The 24,036-nt window shown below is 52.5% G+C and overlaps 2 protein-coding genes and 1 long non-coding RNA gene across 12 annotated transcripts; 1 reads left to right on the top strand and 2 right to left on the bottom strand.

Moving 5' to 3' along the window:
- Positions 1 to 27: 27 nt before the first annotated feature.
- GALE (UDP-galactose-4-epimerase) lies at positions 28 to 4,887 on the bottom strand. Of its 3 annotated transcripts, XM_049098942.1 has the most exons (12): positions 4,163 to 4,222; positions 2,993 to 3,622; positions 2,555 to 2,680; positions 2,293 to 2,408; positions 2,098 to 2,211; positions 1,667 to 1,843; positions 1,326 to 1,439; positions 1,159 to 1,225; positions 971 to 1,056; positions 814 to 891; positions 541 to 655; positions 28 to 385 (listed from the first exon to the last, which is right to left on the bottom strand). In XM_049098942.1, exons 2-12 carry the CDS (start codon positions 3,033 to 3,035, stop codon positions 327 to 329), a joined length of 1,095 nt encoding a protein of 364 aa, XP_048954899.1. In that variant the 5' UTR covers positions 3,036 to 3,622; positions 4,163 to 4,222; the 3' UTR covers positions 28 to 326. The 3 variants fall into 3 exon arrangements, with proteins under 3 accessions (XP_048954899.1, XP_025303849.2, XP_035568987.1); XM_025448064.3 differs by lacking the exons at positions 2,993 to 3,622; positions 4,163 to 4,222 and adding an exon at positions 4,710 to 4,887; XM_035713094.2 differs by lacking the exon at positions 2,993 to 3,622 and having other exon boundaries at positions 4,163 to 4,263.
- On the bottom strand, positions 4,877 to 20,370 carry HMGCL (3-hydroxy-3-methylglutaryl-CoA lyase). Of its 3 annotated transcripts, XM_049098952.1 has the most exons (10): positions 20,238 to 20,320; positions 19,454 to 19,527; positions 16,060 to 16,143; positions 14,120 to 14,227; positions 12,958 to 13,053; positions 11,664 to 11,812; positions 9,416 to 9,479; positions 7,787 to 7,975; positions 6,334 to 6,459; positions 4,877 to 5,482 (listed from the first exon to the last, which is right to left on the bottom strand). In XM_049098952.1, exons 4-10 carry the CDS (start codon positions 14,186 to 14,188, stop codon positions 5,381 to 5,383), a joined length of 795 nt encoding a protein of 264 aa, XP_048954909.1. In that variant the 5' UTR covers positions 14,189 to 14,227; positions 16,060 to 16,143; positions 19,454 to 19,527; positions 20,238 to 20,320; the 3' UTR covers positions 4,877 to 5,380. The 3 variants fall into 3 exon arrangements, with proteins under 3 accessions (XP_048954909.1, XP_025303852.1, XP_025303853.1); XM_025448067.3 differs by lacking the exon at positions 19,454 to 19,527 and having other exon boundaries at positions 20,238 to 20,370; XM_025448068.3 differs by lacking the exons at positions 19,454 to 19,527; positions 20,238 to 20,320 and adding an exon at positions 19,528 to 19,670.
- Positions 5,482 to 21,079, top strand: LOC112660517 (uncharacterized). Of its 6 annotated transcripts, none has more exons than XR_003136995.3 (6): positions 5,482 to 6,168; positions 6,928 to 7,011; positions 8,145 to 8,295; positions 8,978 to 9,125; positions 12,933 to 13,108; positions 19,506 to 21,079. It is a non-coding gene; the product is annotated as an uncharacterized LOC112660517 (long non-coding RNA). The 6 variants fall into 6 exon arrangements; XR_003136993.3 differs by having other exon boundaries at positions 5,482 to 6,217; XR_004813617.2 differs by lacking the exon at positions 5,482 to 6,168 and adding an exon at positions 6,459 to 6,833.
- The last annotated feature ends 2,957 nt before the right edge of the window (positions 21,080 to 24,036 follow it).

Raw genomic sequence — 24,036 nt, 5'->3', positions numbered from 1 at the left:
GGAGTAGAGAGTGACCACGTGCAAGAATTCTGTCCCAATGTTAAAAAACTTTTATTTTAAATACTTTGGGAAGCTCTTTCAGAGCAGTATAAATTAGTGCCTCTCCCAGGGCCCCTGCTCCCCCGTTTGCTTCCGGTGGTCCCGATGCTTCCTGGAGCCTGAAGGGCTCGAGCCCCAACTCCTGCCCAGCACAGGGCCTTGTGCCCGGCGGGCTGAGCAGGCCCATCTGGGGCTTGAGGTAGGGAGGCTGAGGCCATGGGTGCCCACCAGAGGCCGGAGAGCAGGCTGTCCTTTGTCTCCTCTCCTATGCGTGGCAGGGGAGGGCCTCAGGCCTGGCCACCAAAGCCCGAAGGGTTCTGCTTCTGCCAGCGCCACAGGTCCTCACCTGTGATGGGCAAGTGTGCAGAGGGGCCACGCTGGGATGCAGGGCTCCCACCAGCTCGGGCAGCCCAGGTTGGACATGCTCAGACCCAGTCAGCCCCCCCCAGCCCCTGACTCCCAGGGGTCGGGGTGGGGGCCGGGGATGGGGCAGAGACTCACACATCCTGTCCAGCCCTAAGACGGCTGTCCAGCCCAGCTCCTTGAGGGCCAGGCTGGGGTTGGCATAACAGGCAGCCACGTCGCCTTCCCGCCGTGCCACCACCTTGTATGGGATCTGCCAGAGATGAAGTGGTCTTAGCTGGCCCTGGCCTCAGCCACCTGGCTGCCCACCAGGCTCAGAAACGCAGGTGCAGGCACCCAGCACCAAGGCAGGCAGAGGAGCCCATCAGGGAGGCTCATGGGAGGGGGGCCCAGGGGGGGCAGCTGGCCTACCTCCTGCCCAGAAGCCTTCTTCATGGCCTCGACCATCTGTAGCACTGAGTAGCCCGTGCCGGTGCCCAGGTTGTAGATCTGCCCGGGAGAGGGGGCGGCATTAGAGAGCAGGTTGGACTAACTACCCCCTTGGGACCGCCTCTTCCTCTCCCCCTACCCGACAGCCACACTGCTCCTTCAGCTTCCTCAAGGCCGCGATATGGCCCTTGGCCAGATCCACAACGTGGATATAATCCCGGACACCTGCGGAGGAGGTGGTTGGGTGCGGGGGGTGCTCAGCAGAGTCTGTCCGACCCCATTTGGCCCCTGGCTCCCACTCTTGGATCCTCATGGTCCTGGGCTCACCTGTGCCATCCTCTGTGTCGTAGTCATTACCAAAGACATTCAGCACCTCCCGTCGCCCAATTGCCACCTGGGATGGAAGTCAGGTCAGCTCTTCCCAGGCCCTTGGCACCAGCTGTTCCGTTCAGTTCTAGGGCCACCCGTCCCCTGACCCTCCCCTTCTCCCTTACCTGGGAAACATAGGGCATGAGGTTGTTGGGGATGCCCTGGGGATCCTCGCCAATGCAGCCCGAGGCATGGGCGCCTATGGGGTTGAAGTACCGCAGCAGCACTGCGTTCCAGGCCTGTGGGACACAGGTCAGGTGACGCGCTGGCTGTGTCCAGGCTGAATCCAGAGCTCTTTACCCCATGCCCCCTCCATGCCTGGTCTGTGTCCACCCAGTGCTCTGATTGGTGGGCAAGTCCCTACCACTTCTGCCTAGGTGGGCAGTGCTCAGGATCCCACCCTCAGGGTCGTGGGAGGCCTTGAGTCCGTGAGTGGAAACCGGGCTGGGGCAGGGTGGGCCCTTACCTTGTCTGCCTGGCACAGGTCCCGGATCATTTCCTCAATGAAGTACTTGGACTTGCCGTAGGGGTTTGTACAGCCACCTGTGGGGTGGGCCTCATCCAGGGGCAGGTACTGTGGGTTCCCGTACACGGTGGCTGAGCTGCTGAATACCAGGTTCTTCACCCCATGGGCCCTCATGATCTGGCCACCGGCGGTGGGCGGGGGGAGCAGTGTCAGGGGCCTCGGCCTCACACGTCCCTTCCCCCACCCCCCCATGTGAGAGGGGCTGCGGCTTGCAGGTGGGGAGATCGAGGCAGAGATGTAGAGACCGGAATCTAAAATGATACAGCGTGGGCCCCCTGCCTGACCCTCCCCTTCGGGCCCTCATCCACCGTGTCTGGCACACCCGCCTGGTGGGGGCCTCCTGGTGTCTGTGCCCTTGCCACACGTCCCACCTCCAGCAGTTGGATGCTTCCCGTCAGGTTAACTCTGTAATAATCCAGAGGCTTCTGCACGGACTCTCCCACGGCCTTGAGGCCCGCAAAGTGGATGACTGCCGTAAAGCTGTGCTGCAGGGGCAGAGCCAGGGTCAGAGGTTGTTGCTCTACAGGCCTGGCCCTCGGTAGTGCCCCCTTGCCTGCGGGACCCACCTTCTCGAAGAGACGCTGGAGGGCTGCCTGGTCCAAGATGTCCATCTCCTCAAACTCCACAGAGCGGCCCGTCAGCTCCTGAACCCGCTGCAGGCTCTCCGGCATGGAGCCCTTTCCTGGTTGGGCACGAGGAGGCCATCAAAGGAGGACACGGGTCCTGGGCTCCCAGGGGACGAGGCTGACCCACACCCACAGGTGGAGGCGGGACGCACGGTTCCTTCCATCCCTGCCTGAAGCCCTGGCCCCCGACCCCCGTGCTCACCACGAATGGCATTGTGGAAGTTGTCGATGACCACGGGCGAATAGCCGGCCTCCAGCAGCTCCAGCACCGTGTGGCTGCCGATGTAGCCAGCCCCGCCTGTCACCAGCACCTTCTCTGCCATGGTACCTGGTCCAGAATATAGTGTCGGAGGTGGCCGAGACAGCCTGCTCAGGGCCTCCGTCTAATGTCGGAGGGAGGCAGTAGCGTGTCCTAGTTAATAGGGTGGCTCTGGAATCAGCCCCCATCCGAGTCTGGATACCACCTCTTTCTGGCCTTAGAGCAGTTATCCTCTCCTGGCCTCAGTTTCCATCTCTAGGAGTTGGAGCTTATTGTACAAACATCACGTGGCAGTGAGGATTAAATGAGGGGACCTGAAAAGCCTGTCACGTTACGGGCGGGGAGACCGATGCGCAGGCACCACCGTCAGGCCCAGCGCACCTGGGATTGAGCGAGAGCCCAGGAAGAGGCGCTCTGCTCGCATTCGGGCCTTCGCAGTCCCTCTGCCCTCACTGGTGTGAGCCGCCCAGTGGTGAGGACTTCCTGCTCCGGGCTGCCCCCGACTCCTCTCCCTCAAGAGTCGGCTGGGAGGAAGCAGGAAATACAGCCAACGGCCCCAGGGTGGGGTGCTGTGCCAGGCTGCAGCACCGAGGTCCTGGAGGGGGCCGCACCCTGCAGCGGGGGCCAGGGCCAGCTGGGTCACTGCCCGCTGGGCGCCGAGGATCCCACCCCACCTCAGGCGGCACGCAGCCGGGCGCTGCAGACGTGGCCCTGGTCCCGGCTCCACTGCCAGGTGTGCACCTCCGCCCTGAACAAACTCTGCGGGCTGGGGTGGGGGGGCCGCGGGAGGACTCCGGGCTCCAGACACTGAGGTCTTTCATTCGGCGGGGCTCGGCGGGGCCCGGCCGGCCGCCTGCCTGCCTCCGGCTGCCTCCCTCTCCCTCGGGCGTCCACTCCCGCCCACTGCACCGAGCGCCGCCGCGCGCCAGGCTCCGGAGCGGGCGCTTCTGCATTATCCTCCTGGATTCCTGACGAGGCAGGTGTGCAGCTGGCGCTTTACCCAGAAGGATACTAAGGTCAGAGAGGGGAGGGAATCTGCCTGAGGACACAGCTGATAGCCGGGAACCAGCCCGCCAGCCTCGCACCGAGCAGCTCGCCCGCCCCCCGCCCCCCGCCCCCCGCCGGACTCTGCTCCGGGCGCCGAGGCCGCCCCACCCCCACTCCGCCAGGCGGAAGCCCGCAGAGGGGTCGCGGGGGGACCCCAGGAGGCCGGAAGGCTGGTGAGCCCAGCCTCGCCCCCCACCGGCGGGGTGACCCCTCGGCTGTGGCCGCCCCGGTGTCCCCAGTCTGCAAAATGGAGGGGAGGCGGCGGTGGGCGTCGGGCTGGGATTGGGGCCGTGGCTCTCCGGGTCCGAGCTCGGAGCCCCCGGGTCGGGAATGAATGAACCAGGGCCGCCCCAGCCAGGGCGGCGGGAGCAGGGAGCCGCAGGGCCCGCCCTACTGGGACCCTGCCCAGGACGCAGCCGGGACCCCCGAGGTCCTCCCTCGCTCCCCGCAGCCCACCCGGCCCCTCGCGAGCCCGCCAGGCCTCCCACCCTCCGCCTCCCGAACCTGCTCCGGACCGCGCGCCCCGCGCTGCCTCCAGCGGCGCCGCCTCCCGCGCCCCGGGCCCGGGCCCCTTTAAGAGCCGACGGCCCGCCCGGCCCCGCCCCCTCCCCGCCCCCAAGGAAACGTGTCACCGGGGAGCGCGGGCTACGGGGCGCCGGGAGGACCAAGGGCCGCGGCGTCAGGGCGCCTGCGCGGGCCCCAGGGAGCCGCGGGCCGAGGGCGGGGCGGACCAGCCCGGCTCCGCGCGCACCGCCTCCCCCCGAGCCTTGCGTGTCCGCCGAGCCCGTTCGGAGGCAGGCTCTGGGAGGGCTGGTTTGCGGCCCCCGCGCCCGGCCGGGTTGGCGCGGAGGCCCGGGGGATGGCGCTGCGGCCTGCGCTCGGCTCCGCCCGGGCCGCCGTGCCCGCACCCTGCCCGCCAGACCCGGCCACAAGATGAGGAGCTTCTGTCGGGAGGGAAGGTGGGGCACAGTCGTGGCCTCCTGCGTGAGCAGCCACAGCGCAGCAGAAGCGGCGGACGGACCGACGGCAGCGCCCCCGCCCGCGCCCCCACCTGTCAGGGTGTCCTGGCCACGCCCGAGCCGGCCCGCAGCCGCTGGTGTCCAGGAATGAATGCGGGGCTCGGGCGGGGAAGTGGAGATCGCGTGTACATGCCCCTCCGGAACGCCACGCTGTAGCCCCCCCGTGCACACACACCTGCACAACAGCAGTACCGCATGCTTCCGTGTCATCAGACCTTTAATTACATAAGCTGTGTTCAAACATCATGTTCAGAGGGGACATTTTCCAAAGACGCTTGGAAGGGTTGGCAGGTGGTCAGCAGAGCAGCTCAGCCCTCAAGCCCTTCCGCAAAGGCCCTCTGCCAGCCTGGGAACAACTCCTCCAGGCCCCTGTGCTCTCCGGACTCCGCGATAGCCCCAGGGCCACAGCAGGGTCAGGCTGTGTAGCTAGCTGACCGACTTCACCCAGAGATGAGGCCTCAGCACCAGGGAACTTGGTTCCAGGGAGCCCCCAGGCGCTCAGGCTTCTGACTCTGACCAGGGTCTGGCAGGGAGGGCCTGGGGCCAAGCAGCTCCTGTCCCTTACCTCCCACCTCCCCTCTGCAGGTGAGACCTAGGTGCAGACCTGCCAGGCAGGTGCCTGCTCCTGTTCATTTCATTCCCATGTGCCCTTTCCCGAATCATTCATGTGTGCCCCTATTCCCACAGAGTCCCCCAAAGGGATTCACAGTTTACAGGCAGCCTGAGCCACTTTGGAACTGGTTTTTCTGTTCAGGGCTTGGCAGATAAAGGTTCCAGCTTCCAGGAGCTTCTGGAGGTTCACACCCTTTGAGAAACAACGCACTAGGTCATGACATGCCTGCAACGCCCAGGGAAATATCAGACGACAGAAAACCGTGATACTGAGAGTACAGGTCCCTCTTATGCCGGGACTGCCCCTGCCTGCAAGGCCCAGCCTCCTGCCGTCTGGGGTTACCCATGGGACTCTCCTTGTAGAAGATGCCTTAGTCTGTGGATTGGTGTCCGGTGCTGCCACCAGGGAGCGCAGGGGTCTCGACAGTCTTGTTCAGTCCCCATCTCCAGAGCCCTGCACAGGACCTGGCCTGCAGTCGTCGACAAGTGTGTACTGAAGTAGTGAAGACTGCCAGGCAGCATGGATTGGGAGGTGGGGAGGACACACTACCTGAAAGGGCCACCCTGAAAACCAGTCCGTGACAGGAGCTCACAGGTGCGTCCGTTGTCCTACCTAGTCCTCACTACAGGCCCACAAGAGGTGCTGTCAGCATTCCTGTTTCTTAGGCCCACAGAGGTGAAGCCCTTTGTTAAGTCACACAGCCTGTCAATGGCAGGACTAGGGTTTAAACCAAGTTCCACCTGGTCCCAAAGTTCAGAAGCAATACGGCTTCCAACCACCGAGGGCCCTCACCGACTCTGACAGAGCTCTGGGGAGGGCCATCTCCTTCTCCAGCCCTCATTCTACATGGAACAAAGATCCAGAGGGAAGGGACTCAGGTCATGGATGTGGCCCTTTCCCTACACCTTGGTGCCTCTCTGTTACCTGGTAACTGCCCTATCACCAAAAAAAAACCTAAACAAAACCATCAGCTCTGTCCTCTGGCTTCAGGGATGGTTCCAGTCAGTTCGGGGCTGTCGCCACTAGGGGGCAGGCGCGCTTACCGTGTGAATGCCCAAGCCAGACAGCATGTAGACAAGGTCCTCAGTGGCCAAGTTTCCAGATGCCCCCCGTGCATAGGGACAGCCTCCAAGTCCTGCCACGGAAGAGTCCACCACGCTCACTCCCATCTGGAAACACAAGGATGGTGAAATATGGGTGTCATTGTGGGGCTCAGAACCTACAAAGCTGTTCCTCGGCAAAACTCCCAATCAACTCCCTGAAATTCCAACAAGTTCTTTACTTTGGCTAAGGATTCTGTTAATGTTTCTCTTTTTAGTTCAACAGTGTCCATCTTTTTTGTGGACACCGGTTCCTCTGCCAGGGTATCTTCCCTCATTCCTTCCATGCTCAACTCCTCACCCTGAGAGGTCTCCTCAGGCCCTTCCAGATCACAAACTCAAAGGCAGTGCCTCCCACAGCTGAGATTTATTTCAGACCCCTGTTGTTTACTGTGACTCCTTTACCCACTCCACCACCCCCGCCGAGGCTGCTCTCACTTCAGGTCGGGTCTCTAAGCCCAGGGGGCTTATCCCATTTCCCTGGGTCTGCACCAGCCATTCTCCCTATGACTGTTCCTCTTTCTCCTCCCCCATCAGACCTTAACCTGGACAGCTACAATGGAGAAACCAAACCCAAAAAGTTACCGAATCACGTGGCTTAGAGACCTGAGCCTCCAGGAGGTAAGAGAAAGAAGAAGAAGAAAAAAAAAACCCACTAAGAAATAAAAAAGGAAAAACACCAACCAAGAAACAAATATGGCCCAGGATTGCTTTAGCGAACCTAAAGACAACAGGCCAGACTTCAACCAGTGTGACAGCAAGGTCAGACCCAAGACACAGACCCAGCCTGTGGTCAGACACTCAGAACTTTCCTTCTAAGGGGTGGCCAGCCCACAAGAACAAACCTTAAAGGAAACCCAATCTGAAGCCTCAGTTCAATCTTTGGGAACAGCATGAAAGGCTCCCCTGGAGTGACCTCTGCCTGCCTCTCCACTTCCCGTCTCCTTGCAGGGGCTCCCCACGTGCATGTGCACAGTCACCGTACTCACTAGGCGGAGGTGTGCATCCTCCCCCAAGCCCCACCTCAGCCTTATAGCACAGGGCTGTCAGCTTCCTGCTTCCCTTTTCCAACTGCTTAACTTCCTCACACCCTCCAAGCCTCATTCAGGTCTCTTCTGGCAAATGTTCTCCGACCTCCCCTGCTGGGATGCAGGCCTTCCTTGGCCCTGTGCTTCCTCCCTGCACGTGATCTGTCAGAAAGCATGGGGATTATCACGAAACTCCCTTGCCTGTCTTCCCTAACACACTCTCATAGGCCAGGGTCACATGTCTGTGTCCACCGTGGCCGGCCCAGGGCCTGGCACACACCTATGCATGAACGCTCGCTGAAAGAACACATGAACCTAGCTGTCCTGCCACTAAGCCCTTTAGGAGAGTGGACTCATGTCCTGAATACCTGCAAGGCCATCAAGGTGTTGGCCAGGGCCTGGCCATAGGTGTCATGGCAGTGGACAGCCAGAGCAGACACAGGAACCTCGTGCATGACCGCAGACAGCATGTCCTTCATAACCCCTGGGGTTCCCACACCAATGGTGTCCCCCAGGGAGATCTCATAGCAGCCCATTGAGTATATCTTCTTGGCGACCTGGGGAGGCAAGCAAGCAAGTACTTGGAGGATATCGGATTCTTCGGACCTCAGACACAGGGGTCCTGGGCCTGTGTAGAACATCGCCCTGTTTGAAACCCCAAATTCCTGTCAGATCATGGGCTCCTTACGACTGAGTGGGAACTATATTCCCCAATCTACTCACTAGAAAGCAGAGACGTGAGGGCACAGAGCTGATCACTGGAGCGGCCCTGCACTGCAGCCCCATGACGTCCTCCTGCCCTCTCCTGCTGCTGTGCCTTGGACCTCGTTCCACTCTTACTGCCCCTACACAGTATCAGAGCCAAGTCCTGGAATCAGTAAGTTCACCTAAGACCTATGATTTCGTGGGTCTGAGGTGCTAGATATATATTTTTAATAGAAGTACATAACTGTTTCAACTTTTAGCTCATCTGCAAATCCCGAAAGTCACTGAATAACCAGTGCAGCATATGCCCCACTTGAGGGGATGCTGCCTCCACAATGAGCTGCCAGAGAAGGTGCAGGGTGTGACAGGGCCAGGGACACAGGTGACACTCAATGGAGATGTGCCGGGTAGATGGAACAGTGAGTCCCTCAGTGCCCAGGCAGCCGACTGAGGACAGCCGGTGGAGGCAGAGGCTGCAGCAAAGGAGCAGGCTCTGGAGCAGCAGACACTAGGGTACCAGCCCAGTGCAGCGGCTCCCTGGCTGTGGGGCACTGGCAAAGGGCTGATCCTTTTGGAGCTTCCACTGCTTCTTCTGAGAGCCGAGAGTTGTGGTGAGCCTCTGTGGGGAGGCAATGAGAACTGAGGACTGGTGGGACAGGAGGGGAGGCAGAGACGGGAGCGCAGTCAGCACCATGTTCTCCTTGCTGCTACCCCGTGTGCAGGAAGAGCAGGTGGGTTTGGAGGTAAAGTGGGGGTTGAGACCTAGAGTCACCATCTGCAAGCCATGTGGCAAATTATTTAATCTGCTACCTTGCTTTAGAAATGGAGTAGCATTAACACCACCAAATTTGCAGGGTGACACTGACAATCAAGCAGCGTAAGCTCTGGGGTTGCTCAAACTCAGTTCCCACGGTGCGCTCTCCAGTGCTGACCTGGTCACAGCTCAGAGGACTCGGAGGCCATGGCCCCTCCGACCACCGCAAGGAACCGCAGGGAGCCGGGGTAAGGAGCCCTTCCTCAGATCACCTCAACTATCACCTGCCATGGACCAGACTGGAAACCAAATCAGAGGCTTTCAGGCTGGGGCAGAGGGGAAGGCTTCAGAGGCATCAGGCCAAGCTGGGAGGCGGGACTCCAGGAGCAGGTGCTGGGCTGCGCTCCCAGAGGCTCTTAGTGAAGGAGCGGGAGAAGGAATGACATCAGTGACCCACCATGAAAGGGTGGCGAGGGGAAGCTCAGGGGCAGGCAAGGTAGACAACCCACAGAAAACCCCCGCCCCAACATACACACACCTCAACTACTTTAGCCGGGGAGATCTTGCCTTCATAGGGGCATCCAAGCACACAGGAGACATACCTGTGGGAGGACAGGGGAGGGATGGTGTCAGTGCCCCTGAGCTCCCCAGCAGGGCTGACGCAGGGTAGCTGTTTGACACAGACACACATCCCTGAAGTAGGGCAGGTCAAATGCCTGGGGGAAAGGCCAAGTCAATACTGCGGAGCCAGAACGAAGGGAATGCCGCATAATGCCAGGAGGGGGCAGTGGAGAGCAAGGGCAGGGCAGGGGGGTCGCTATTAGGCCGCTAGCTCCAGAAGCAGGGGTGGCCTGAGAAGCGAAGCCAGGGAAGGCAAAGTGAGGAGGCACCTGAGCCGAATGGTAGTGAGATAAAGCAGAACATGTGCCACAAGGGCAGCTGGGGCCTCTGCTCACAGGAATGGATCAAGGACAGATGAAACCCAAGAAGGAACAAAAGGGCTGGGTTGGCCTGGGGCCAAGGATCAGCTGCTCCAGTGGACTGCCCAAGGATTCACACACTCATTTATTCAACTGATATTTACTGAGTTGCCCACTATGTGCCAGGCACCAGGTCACGCAGTGAACAAGAGGGACAAGGTCCCTATCCTCACGGAGGTGATTTCCAGTTAGGGAGAGAGCCGATAAAAAAGCAACCAAAGGGAAGGGTGCGATGATCTCAGAGTAATGCGCAATGAAGGGAAGAATAGGGGATGTGGCAGGAGCAACTAGGGGAGGTTGACAGGAGCCGGGGTGACCCAGGAAGGCCTCAGAGGCCGTGATGTGGGAGCTGAGGAGGGGAACAGGTGGTGGGAGAGTCCCTGGAAGAGCATTCCAGGCAGAGAGAGAACAGTGCAGAGGCCCTGGGTGTGCTCAAGCCACAGAACGAAGGGCAGAGGCACAGAGAGCCAGAGGCAGAGCAGCACAGCCTGTGGCTGGACCACTGGGCACGGGCCTGATCACCGCAACTTGCAAGCTGTGGGAAGGAGTCTGGATGTCTGGGTCCTGGTGGGCTTCTGTTCCTACCTGCTCTGCTGGAGCTAAGGCCCCACTGAAGCCTCTCAGAGTCTACAAACTGCTCTGCCTGTGAGAGGCATCACACATGTAATTTCAGGCTCAAAGATCTCAGGGTGTTTTCTCAAACTTCTTTCTGCCCCTTGTACTCCAATCATTGCTGAACAAGGACAAGGGAGATGATGAGGAATAAGCACAGGCTTGGGAGTCAGGATCATGAGAGGCCCCTGCTTCCCCACGAACCCACCTAGCCATCCACCCTCACTTCCTGAGTGTCCCGGCCCTGTGATGTGGGAAGGAGCCCACCAGGAACACTGGTGTGTGGGCTCTGCCCTCGTGGGGTGCATGGTCTAGAGGGGGCAGGAGGCAGGGGAGAAGCCAACATGCAGTCCAGGGGGCCAGGAGAGCCTGACAAGAGGCACCACACCAGCTGACAGAGAAAGCTCCCTGGAGAAGCTGACCTCCCCGTGGGGATCTGAAGGATGAGCAGGAGTTAGTGCAAATAGGATATAGGAGCAAGACAGTGCTGAGTCTATGGAAAGCACGTGCAAAGGCCCAGAGGTGAGAGAGTGGGAGCATGTGACACAAGGAACAAAGTTCCAGTCAAGCTGGAATGCAGTGTGCTGAGGAGTTGGGGCTGGAAAGTGAGGAACAGTGAATGAGGAGGCTGCAGAGAAAGGCAGGGTCTTATAAACAGGTTGAAAAGCCCGAAGTTGGGGGGTCATTGACAAGTTTTTAACCAGGGAGTGAGATGATCAGATGTGCACTTCTGAAAGAGCACTCTGGCTGCAGTGTGGACAGTGGGTCAGCCTTCCTGAGCCAGCTGTCATCTGGAAGCAAGGACAGCCCTCCCTGCTGGGAGACTGTGAGGTCACAGTTAAATAACAAGCTGGATAACGCCTGGCACTCCTGCCATTAAAGATGTGACGTTGGAGACCTAGAGGCCAAGGGGGCTCTTTAGACATGCATGAAGAGGAGGTGGTGGAGCTGGGATTCATCTGGCCTCCACAAACCCCAGTTAGTGTCCAGTCCTGCTGGATTCCTCTGGTGAACTGACCCCAAAACCAAATTTGGAGAAAGCACCTGCCAGGATTTGACCACAGCTGCTTGAGGAAAGATGTGGAGTGTGGGCAGCGTGCGGCCCGGATGAGGAGTTTGTAGGGGGAGGGTGGCTGGAGTCAGAGCCTGGCCCCCTTCCAGAATGGTACTGAGGGAAAGGCAGTCTTGACTCACCCACGCACAGGGATACCGGCGGCCTGAGCTGCCCTGAAGATGTCGTCGGACCTCTGTAAACACTCATCAATGGAGCAATTGGTGTTTTTCTTGGTGAACTGCTCCGAGGCAGCTGCAAAGATGGTCACCTCCTTCGCTCCAGCAGCAACCTGCCAACAGCACGGTGAATTCCTTTCAGCCTTCCTCTCTTTGAGGAACACCAGCGTGGCAAAGCCCTTTTCTTACAGCGAATTTTATAATACACAAGTACTGTGGGCTCAACTATGTCCTCCTCAAAAAAGATCTGTAGGAGTCCCAATCCCCAGCACCTCAGAATGTGGCCTTATCTGGAAATAGGGTGGGTGTAGAAATTGTTAGTTAAAATGAGGTCACAGCGGTCCTGACTCCAATATGAGGGGCGTCCTTCTAAGACGGAGGCCACGTGAAGACACATGCAGAGGGGAAGGCCAGTGAAGATGGAGGCGGGAATGGGAATGAGGTATACAAGCCAAGGAACGCCAAGGACTGCCAATCTTTACCGAAGTTATGGGAGCCATGGAACAGATTGGTCCTCCTGGCCCTCAGAAGGAACCCAGCCCTACCAACACGTTTTAGACTTCTTGCCTCCAGTGTTGTGAAATAATACGTTTCTGTTGTTTTAAGCCACCTAGCTTTTTCTTATGGAAATTAACACAGTGAATTATATCTCCATTAAAGAAACAGCATCACCCTTGGCCTTCCCCCAAAGACCAGCACTGCTGCCATCATCACCCTGGACATCACTCTTAAGAACAGCTTTCTGCCTAAATTCAGAATCAGAATCCCTAATGATGTTCTTGTCCAACCCTCTAAGAAAGAAGGCAGATACTAGCAACCCCTGTGGGGAGTGTGAGCACCTTCTTTAAAGAGGAATGGATAATAAAAAAATAAAAAAAAAAAAAAAAAGAGGAATGGATAATAACAACAGGAGCTAATGCTTTTTTTTTTTTTTATGGAGCTAATACTTATTAAGTGCTTCCCTTCTCCCAGGCTCTTGGCAAGTAACGCAGGTGCATCGTATCCTCTGAAATCCTCCCAGCACTAGGTACTATGATCAGCTCTAACTTACAGGCAGAGTCTGAGGCTCAGGGAGGTTAAGTAGCTGGTTAAGATCGGAGAGCTGAGGGTGTGAGGACCAGGACTGCCTTAGGTCTCTCTGACAGTGCTCATCATTACTTCAGACAAACAGCCCAGGACAGGGACTAGGGCCCATCGACAAGACAGGGACCAATGCCATCAATCTCATTTCAGGGACCTCTGCCATCAAGTTTCTTACCGCTGCCTGGAAGCCTTTGATATTTGGGGTCAGGACTGGGTAGTTGATGCCAGGAAATTTCTGGATGCCCTTCAAGACTTCAGCACAGTCAGCCATCTGGGAGCCAAAGGAGACATGGCCACGTCACTGCCAAGGCAGGCAGAGAGCTCAGGTAGAGAAAACATTTTTTTGTTTTGTCTTGTTTTTATGAGAGAGAGAGCTCGCAAACACGCGCGTGCACAGACAGGGTGAGGGGCAGAGGGAGAAACAGACTGCCTGCTGAGCAGGGACCCGGATGTGGGGCTCCGGGATCATGACCTGAGCTGAAGGCAGATGCTTTCTGCCTGAGCCACCCAGGCGCCCTGAGAAAACATTTTTATCACAAAATCTGTTGTCCAGAACCATTGGAGAATGAGTCCTCTTGCAGAGGTGTGTCTCCCCCGTGCTTTTTTTTTTTTTTTAAGATTTTATTTTATTCATTCTTCAGAGACACAGAGAGAGAGGCAGAGACACAGGCAGAAGGAGAAGCAGCCTCCATGCAGGGAGCCCGACGTGGGACCTGATCCTGGGCCTCCAGGATCACGCCCTGGGCTGAAGGCGGAGCCAAACCGCTGAGCCACTGGGGTTGCCCTCCCCCGTGCTTTTACTATCTATTTGACCGCTGATGGGCCAGAAGGCTCTCTGGTGCCAGTAAGTCCCTCAATTTCTCTCTTTGGCTAATCCTGCCAGCTTCACATAAGCAGTAACAACACTGGCAGCCACTTCCTGAGAATGACTCTGTGTTACTTAACACTCAGCTGAAACAGGATCTTTCTTCCCACATGATTGTTTCTATGAAAGAGCTGTTGTCTGTCTTTCCCTTTTACAAACCAGACACCACATCTCTAGACAGGGCTAGAGATTCCAGACTTCCAGAGCCAGAAGAGGCCCGAGAGGTAACCCTCAGTCCGGAGAGGGAAAGACCTCAAGGTCCCCAAGTGAGCCGGGGGCAAAGCCAAGACAGGAGCCATGCCTCCTGCCTTCCAGGTGATGTTCTTCTGCTGTACCATGCTACTAGAAGTCACCTGAGACCAAGCCAGAGATCTGGAGACCTCTGTTCCCAACCTCTCCTTACTTCCAGAGCAAGTGCAAAACCTCACCTCTTTCATCTGAGAAATGCTTATTACTGAGGGCTGGGGCTCACCTGGGGAACCCACTTGGGGGACACAAAGCTGGTGGCTTCTATAACAGGGAGTCCTGCTTCTGAAAGCATGTCTATCAGCTTGATTTTTGTAGAAGTAGATACAATATTCTGTAATGGAGAGAGAAATGCCAGAAAAGACAGGTTAGCAACGATGGGAATAAAATGGTCTTAGATACAGTGCCTGGTAGTTCAAAGCTCTGCTACAGCATGCACTTCACTATCTCGGCTTCCAAACATGAACACGAATTCACACATAATCCTTGCCAGATAGCATTTTGCAGTGGAGGCAGCCTCTCATCTGAAAAGGAGTTAATATTTACATGGAAAGAATATTTTTCTATCATAAAAGTTTTTTCTTAACTGTTAATTTATGACCCCATCATAAACAAATTGAGAGCAATGTGCCATGGCCTGAAAGGGCAGAGAGGACTAACCCCCTGTCTGGGTCTTATGAGATGAGGCCCCCAAAGTATCACACTGTCCCCCTTACTGTCTCCTAACTGGCACAGGACTTTGTCCTCACATGATTGACCTATTGCTTCTTTCTATCCCTCCCCTACCATGCCTAGCTGCTCGCCAGATTCTATGGATCCCTCTTTCCAAATCTATCATTCTCCCCTATCTACTACGGCATGGTCTCACTCTAGTAATTCATCCCACACAGGAATCTTTCTAAAACAGTCTCCATTGTTTCACTCTCCTCAAAAGCCTTCCATGGCTCCCTAGTGCTTACAGTATCAGGTAAAAAAAAATTCCAAGAACTGCAAGTCCTTCTCACCAGGCCCTTCCATCCCAACCCTCTCAATCTTTCTCCCATTCCTTTACCTTAATCCATCCCAAAAGTAATTTCTGAGAATCTTCCATGTTTCAGGGATTGTGCTAGGTGCTAGGGATACAGCAGTAAGCAGAACAGACATGATTCTGCTCTCACAGAACTTACAGTTTATTGTTATCAATAAGCTCTAGTATAGCTAGACTTTCCAAAAAATAAAATAAAAAGCTTCTCTTGATCGTACATGATTGAAAAAAAAATCATGTACAATTATTTCAGAAAATGTGCCCTAAACAAAAGAAAATCCTTAAAATCTCCCAGAATAACACTAGTAATGCTGTGATAATGTGACATTCTAGATTTGTGTAGTCCAGTACATTAGACACTAGCCATGTGGTTATTTAAATTTGCATTAACTTAAATAACATAAAAACAAAGTTTCAGTTCCCCGACCACACTAGCCATATTTTAAGTGCTCAATAGCCACTTGTCCAGAACAGCTCACATCTAAAATGTTTCCATCTTCACAGCAAGAGCTACTGAACAGCACTGTTCTACATCCTTTTCTAGACAGATGTTCCCACAGATATATAAAGTCTCTTTACATAAAAAATAAAATTAATGAAAATGTATCTTATTTTATAATCTGCTTCAGTCACTTAACATAGTCTTCTATTAGTAACAGCTTCCTAATCCATTTTATGAAATCATTAAAGTATCTGGACTAAAATAAATAAATAAATAAAGTATCTGGACTTTCTCCACACTGAGCACTGAGGTGGTTTCCAACTGTTTCATTATGAGGCTGTGAGGAACATCTCTAAGGCTAAGTCTTTGCAGGTGGCCTTCATGATGTTCTTTGGATGAGTCCCCTTACATGGAACTAGAATTACCAGTTGAGAGGCATGCCCTCACACTCCCCTTACTCTCCTGCAGCCTTTACCATCTGCACTGTTCCATGAAGCCTTGAGATGGACCCAGGGACACCATACTTTTTGCTCTGCCATTTTAGATTGCTTTACTATCATGCGCCTGCCTGGCCTCCCTGACTTTGCTCTGTATTGGGTGGGGTGATCATATCTTGCATAACTCCGTCCATCCCTGCTGTGCCCTCCACAGGCAACTCTTGCTGCTCAAAAAACCTCTTTTGGTTGATTTCTATCTTTACCTTTTCATTCTGTAGTCCATCTCGGGCACCAACTTCCACAATTTTCACTTGCTTTGGAAAAGTACCCAGAGAAAAGGTGCTGACCTGCGGTTTAAAAGAGGAAACAAGAGGTAACAGTAGGAGATTGTCACAATTCTCCAAGGCGACAAATCTAAAAGAACGGATCCACCTTCACTGAGACAAGAAGCAGTATTTCTCACTGTAAACACTATGTACTCTCACATTTGGTTTGTTTTAGAAGGAAGAAAAAAAAGAACCAAAGTATTTCACTGAGGAATGGGCAAGAGAATCATGCTCCCAGTACCGGCCCATTTCCAACTGCCTGTCTGCTAGCTGAACATTTCAGTTGTTTCTTTCACAAACCTGTTTGTACCTCCTAAACTTAGAAGTCCCCAAATAGAACTGTTCAAATTCTAAAGCCCTGTCTGGCTTCATGCTTTCTCAGTAAAAAGCAACACATGCATTCTAATGCTTAAGCCAGAAACCAGATTCATCACCTTACCCGACTCACTATGGGCTATAAGGTTCTTATCACTTGGTTCCTGCTGATCTCAGTGAACTCATGACTTGTTTCTACTGTCCCACATCCCCCAGTGAGCTCCTTACTTATCCTCACTTGAGCCTCCCTGAGTGGGGTCCCTATACTGCAGCCCTAAAGGCCTTCCTCCCTCTCAGGGGTCACTGCTCCCTCTGCCCAGAATCCTCTTCACCTGGCTCTTCCACATCTGACTCCTTCTCACTTTTCAGCCAGACAGGCTTCCTCTGACTGCCCTTTGTAAAGCTGCCAATCCCCTGACCCTCAATATTTTCTATTTCAAAACTCTAATTCCTGGGACGCCTGGGTGGCTCAGTTGGTTAAGCGTGTCTCTCTCTCTCTCTCTTTTTTAAGATTTTATTTATTCATGAGAGACACAGAGAGGCAGAGAAGCAGGCTCCATGCAGGGAGCCCAATGTGGGACTCGATCCCAGGACTCCAGGATCACGCCCTGGGCCGAAGGCAGGTGCTCAACCGCTGAGCCACCCAGGTGTCCCAGCATCTGACTCTTGATTTCGGCTCAGGTTGTGATCTCAGGGTGGTGAGTCTGAGCCCCACACTGCGCTCCACGCTGGGCATGGAGCATGTTTGAGATTCTCTCTTCCTCTCCCTCTGTCCCTACCCTTAAAGAAAACCTCTAAGTCCTTCAGAGCACTAACAATAATGAGAATAAGCTCTATGAGACTTTGTCTTGACCTCTGTTCCATCCTTTGTGTGTGACCTTGTGCTTGGCACAAACCAGGCACTCACTCATTAAAGTCACCGAAACAATAAATGCGGGAAGGGCATAGCTGCCCTGAGGGGAGGGCATTTCCCAGGTATGGGGAGGAGTAGTTAGCCTTGGACTCTGTGGGGTTTGGGGATGGAGGAGGACTTGTTGTTACAGTCATAGGCTGGGTGATGATGAGGAGTGGGTCTGAGGAGAGAGGACACCAAAAATTGAACACAGTAAAAAAGGCTTTGAGTCTCCTCCATTTAAAGTCTGCCTCAGGGACGCCTGGGTGGCTCAGCGGTTGAGCACCTGCCTTAGGCTCAGAGCATGATCCCGGAGTTCTGGGATTAAGTCCCACATCGGCCTCCCTGCATGGAGCCTGCTTCTCCCTCTGACTGTGTCTCTGCCTCTCTGTCTCACATGAATAAGTAAATAAAATCTTATATAAAAAAAATTAAAGTCTGCCCCAAATCTGCCCTTCCTTACCACCAAACAATATGAGACTTTTCCCTCTTTTCTTCTGTTCTTCTTAATACTGTAACTCTTCAAATTAACTCTGATTTACCAGATTTAATCTGGGTAAACCCAACTGCAATGGGGTAAGGGGAGAAGTGCACTGGGTGACCTGGTAAGGATCCCAAACTCCTGAAACCCTTGAGGAAGGAAACATTCCGGGCTATGAATCAGCTGGAACTTAAAACAATTCACCTGAACTGGCCTCGCTTTCAGTCAGGAAAACTTCCTAGAGACTAAGGTGATGAGCCACTGAATTTCATGAAGTCAACAGGCTAGGTTGGAAGGTCCCTGAAAGTTGGATGTCACTACCACAGGGGTGTTCCTATACTGGTACATTGCCCTAAGTTGATCCCACTGGAATGGAAGCTGCATGAGGCACGGACTTGGTTTTATCTGTTGCTATAATTCCAAGGCCCTGGGACATAACAGGGGTTTGGAGGATAACTGTTAGATGTTGTTGAAAGCAAGCAAGACCTGCCTCCAAGTTCCTTTTACTAGAACAGGACACACTTAATTCCACTTCCTTCCCCATAACAACTCTTCACATAATAATAAAACAATAATTCACATTAATTCAGCATTTAATATTGGTCAGGCACTTAGAAGAGCTTTTTACATATAAACCCATATCAGGGATCCCTGGGTGGCGCAGCGGTTTGGCGCCTGCCTTTGGCCCGGGGCGTGATCCTGGAGACCCGGGATCGAATCCCACGTCGGGCTCCCGGCGCATGGAGCCTGCTTCTCCCTCTGCCTGTGTCTCTGCCTCTCTCTCTCTCTCTCTCTCTCTCTCTGTGTGACTATCATAAATAAATAAAAATTTTAAAAAAAAAATCCATATCATCCTCTCAATAACCTTATTAGGTAGGAACAATTACAATCTCCATTTTACTGTGAAAAACATGAAGCCCAGAGATTAAGCAACCTTCCCAAGGTCACATATGGTTAGCTGGTCACAATCATTATCTGAACCTGGCATTGTAGATCTACAGCCCTGGTTTTTAACCTGTAAACCACCTTCCTGTCCCATTCTTCTCTGGTCTTGGTTAAACACCTAGTTTATTCCCTCTGTACAGCTCAGCTCTGTGGTTAGATGATCTCCTCTAACCACAAAAGTCCTAGGCCAGGCCTCCTGAGTTACAGCGTACCTCTACTAACAGCTAATACCAACTGAAGTCCAGTACAAACTTCAGGATCAGTACCTTGTTTAGTCCCTACATGGCAGGGGCTATCATTATCTCAACTTCATATAGGAAGAAATAGCCTCAGAAAGATGATGAAAATCACACAGCTAGCAAGTGAAGAAGTCTGACCTTGAACCATCTGTTTCTGATACCAAGCCTATGCTCCTAAACCCACAGAGGGCCTAGGACCACCACCTCATTAAACCCAGAATTTTTTCAAAGCACATAATCATCACCATCTCATGTAATTTTTTTGGTTTTTCAAGTTGGAAATACCATCTTTATTTTACACCTTAACAACTGGCAGGTGGCCTAGTAGCCATTAAAGTGGTTTTCTGAAGGGCCCACGGCTACGACAGTGTCAGTTCCCCCACCACACGTTTGTAACTCCTACTTTTCTCTCTCCTTCTACACTTAAAGCAAAAATAACGCCAATGATTTATCACTTACTGTGAGCTAAACCAATGTCAGATGCTTTACCTACGTTTCCCTTCCTCTCCAGAGAACCCTGGGGCAATGTTTACCTGTGTCATACATGAGAAAACGGAGGTTCAGAGAGCAAGTAATCGTCATTCAACCTAGAAAGTGGCAGCACCACTGGAAGACCCACAGCTTCAGCTGTAGCCCAAACAATTTCTTCAACCCTGAGGAACCAGCTCTGCTACACTTCCCCTGACTCCCTGAGCAGGGGCGGGGGTAAACACCGGGCCCCACGCCCGAAGGACCATTCCAGGGGAGTCGCACACGGCCCGACGCGGCCCCAGTCCTCCCTGGCGCTGGCGCTGCCGTAGCTCTCCCAGTGTCCCCCAGGCACAACACCGGCTGGAAACGCAGGCGGAGGCGGAGGGGGGGGCGGGGACCTTGCTTTTTTCCACTCGGAACGGGAAGATTATTCGTGATTTTCACTACAAAGGAGCTTGGAGAGTTCGGAAGCTCAGAGCGAGAAGGCGCCAGGGTGGCCGGGAAGAGCCTTGGACGGAATGGGGACACCTGGGATGGCGCCCCAGGTCTCTACGACCCGGGCAAGTCGTTCCCCATCTCTAGGCCTCAGTCTCCCCGGGCCCCTCAAGGGATCTGCGCGGGACAAAGGATCCAAGACTCCAAGGCCCTCCCGACTGTGGCGTGAGGAGCTGTCCGGCTTGGCCTCTCAGAGAGCAGCCGCCACGGGCCGGGGCCCCGACCCCGACCGTCACGGTGCCCGCAGGGCCGCCCCTCGGCGGGCCGGGGCACTTACAGCCCGGAGAGACGCCAAGCCCACCAGTCTCCGCGGCACCACCTTCCTCATGGCCGCCATCTTGGCCCAGCTTCCCCCGCGCGCCTCCGCTGAGCCCCACGTGACCGGTGACCGCCGACCGCCGAGGGGGCGTGTCCTCGCCCTTAGGGCGGGGCTTCTGGGGCGGTGTGATGACGTCAACGCGGGCTCTGTTTTCCAGCTTCCGGGTTTTGATTCTTTCTGGCAAGTTCTTCCTTCCCCCTCACGTTTTTCCTGAGTGCTTCCTACTTGCCATGGCAAAGTGAGGCTAGGACTGTGAAGATAAAGATAATCGAAGGATTTAGAGTCTGCGCGTTGTGGGAAGACAGATACTGATAGTCACACAAATAGTTGTATAATTAGTACCTTTTGCAATAGTAAGATGAAATTTGCCCTGCACTGTTCTGAGTTCTTCGCAAATGTTGACTCTTCCATCACCATCTCCAGGATTCAAATGCAGGCAGTGGACGGGAGGGAGAGAGAGAGAGAGAGCGCACAAGTGAGCGAGAAGCATCCTTGATTTCATACTTTGAGAATAAGTAAGATTTATCCAGGTGAAGAGGGCACGAGAAAAGCTTTCCAGAGAGTAAAGCAAATGCAAAGACCCCGAGGCAAAGAAATGGAAGGCTTAGAGCAGTGTTTTACAAAATCCATGTTGTTCTCCATCAATTGGTCGTAGCAATCAAGTGGGTGCCAACTTTCTAAGAAAAATAAAAACTATTGGAGTGTATTGCATAAGTAGTAAAGCTAAGAATTGCTTTGCAAATCTTTTGTTGTGATATATTCCAACCAGGTTGCAATGTAAAATAAATTTCTTACTGTAGGCTGCAATTAGAAATGTTTGGGGATCCCTGGGTGGCGCAGCGGTTTAGCGCCTGCCTTTGGCCCAGGGCGCGATCCTGGAGACCCGGGATCGAATCCCACCGCGGGCTCCCAGTGCATGGAGCCTGCTTCTCCCTCTGCCTATGTCTCTGCCTCTCTCTCTCTCTCTCTGTGACTATCATAAATGAATAAAAAAAAAAAGAAATGTTTGAAAAAAAACATTTAGAAAGATGGAAAGAAGGCCTGAATGACTGCAGAGCAGTGAGGGAGCCGGGATGAACTTACTAAGATGTATTGACTGGGAACATAACAGTGACCTTGGAGAACACGTCAACAGCTATCCTAATAGCAATGCATTTGATGGGTTTTAAGCAGAGAGAGATGATCAAATTTGCATTTTGTGAACAGTCATTGTGGCTACTGGGTGGGTGGATAGCCAAGTGGTAAGTGCACTGACAGGCATTTTCAGGGGAGGTGTAGAAGGCACCGTTCCTGCCTTCTGAGGCCTCAGGTTTTAGCTAAGGAGAGAACAAGACCTGAGAAGTGTTTTGTTATGCATTTGCCACACCAACAGTTTCCTCCATCATAACAGAGCAGTACTCACTGAATTCTCAAATCTGCAGCTAGAGGACTGAACATGACCCAAAACTATAGTGTGGCATTTGTTTTAAAATACTTATGTATGATTTTCATGACTATAATGACATATTTATTTTTGTGCACTGAATTGCGCACTGAAAACTACAAACTATTCCTGAAATTAGACAGGAATAAGGGTGGCTCACTTGGTTAAGCATCTGCCTTTGACTCAGGTCATGATCTCCGAGTCCTGGGATAAAGCCCCGAATCAGACTCCCTGCTCACTGGGGAGTCTGGAGTCTGCTTCCCTCTCTCCCTCTGCTCCTCCTCCCTGCTCATGCCTGTGCTCGCACTTATCTCTCTGTCAAATAAATAAATAAACCTTTAAAAAAATAAAGAAGAAATAGATGGAAAGGTATTCCATCTACATGAACTGGGAGACAATATTGTTAAGATGTCAGTACTATCCAAAGTTTGGATCTGCAAATTCACGTGCAATCCCCAATGATATTTTTTGCAGAAATAGAAAAATCCAACCTAAAATTAATGTGGAACCTCAAGGGACCTGAATAGCTAAAGTAATCTTGAAAAAGAAGAACAGGGATCCCTGGGTGGCGCAGCGGTTTAGCGCCTGCCTTTGGCCCAGGGCGCGATCCTGGAGATCCGGGATCGAGTCCCACGTCAGGCTCCCGGTGCATGGAGCCTGCTTCTCCCTCTGCCTGTGTCTCTGCCTCTCTCTCTCTCACTGTGTGCCTATCATGAATAAATAAAAATTTAAAAAAAATCATTTCAAAAAAAAAAAAAAAGAACAAATTTGGAGGACTAACATTTTCTGATTTCAAAACTTAGTATATTAATAATATAATAATATTATTATAATTAATATAATATAGCATTATATAATAATATAATATTAAAAATATTAATAAAATAATAAAAACAGTGTGGTATAAGCACAAAAGGAATACATATAGATCAATAGAATACACTAGAATAGAGAACCCAGAAATAAACCCTTGCATATATGGTCAAATAATTTTCAAAAAGGATGCCAAGACCATTCAATGGGGAAAGGACAGCCTTTTCAATAAATGATGCGGGGAAGATTAGAGATCCACATACAAAAGAATGAAATTGGACCCTTACCTGACACTACATACAAATGGATCAAAGACCTAAATGTAAAAGCTAACACTCTAAAACTCTTTGAAAACAACATGGGGGATAAACTTTATGACATTGGATTTGCCAATGATTTCTTGAATTTGACACCAAAATCACAGACAACAAAAGGAAAGACAGATAAATTGGACTTCATCATGTTTGGGCATCAAAGAATGCTACTATCAAGAATAAAATCGGGGGATCCCTGGGTGGCGCAGCGGTTTGGCACCTGCCTTTGGCCCAGGGCGCGATCCTGGAGACCCGGGATCAAATCCCACATCGGGCTCCTGGTGCATGGAGCCTGCTTCTCCCTCTGCCTGTGTCTCTGCCTCTCTCTCTCTCTCTCTCTGTGACTATCATAAATAAATTTAAAAATTTTTAAAAAAGAATAAAATCGTAACCCACAAAATGGGAGAAAATATTTGCAAATCATATTCCGATAAGTGATTAATATCCAGAATATTCAAAGAACCTCCTAAAACTCAATAACAAAGGAACAACTCAAAAATGGCAAAACGTAAGTAGACACACACTCTCTCCATAAATTTAAAAAAATGGTTAACAGGTGCCTGGGTGGCTTAGTTGGTGAAGCATCTGACTCGTGATTTTAGCTCAGGTCATGATCTCAAGATCATGGGATCAAGCCCTGCATCAGGCTTCATGATGAGCATGGAAACTGATTAAGATTTTCTCTCTCTCCCTCTCCCTCTGCCCCTCCCCTCCTGCTTGCTCTCTCTCTCTCCTAAATAAATAAAATGGTTGAAATGATGAATTTTATGTTCTATACATATTTTATCATAATAAAAAGTTAAAGAGTTACCAGATCAACCAATAATTCCACTCTAGGTGTATACACAGGAGAAATAAAAATATGGCCATGCAGAAACTTCCACATAACTGTTAATAACAGCCTTATTCATAATCAGCCTAAAACTGAGAACAACCCAATGCCCATCAAGTGATGAATAGGTAAATAAATGTAGTTTATTTGGCATGCATACAACAGAATATTATTATTCAGCCATAGATAGAAAGTTCTGATAAAAAAAAAAAAAGAAAGTTCTGATACCTGGTAAAACATGGATCAACCTTGAAAAAACTGATAGGTGAAAGAAATCAGACACAAAAGTCCACATGTTGTATGATTTCATTTATATGAGGTACCTAGAATAGGTAAATTCACAGAGAAAGTAGACTAGTAGTTGCCTAGGGCCAG

The sequence above is a fragment of the Canis lupus genome, chromosome 2, assembly GCF_003254725.2.
Source record: "Canis lupus dingo isolate Sandy chromosome 2, ASM325472v2, whole genome shotgun sequence".
Classification (NCBI taxonomy): domain Eukaryota; kingdom Metazoa; phylum Chordata; class Mammalia; order Carnivora; family Canidae; genus Canis; species Canis lupus.
This window is presented reverse-complemented; position numbering and strand designations above follow the sequence as displayed.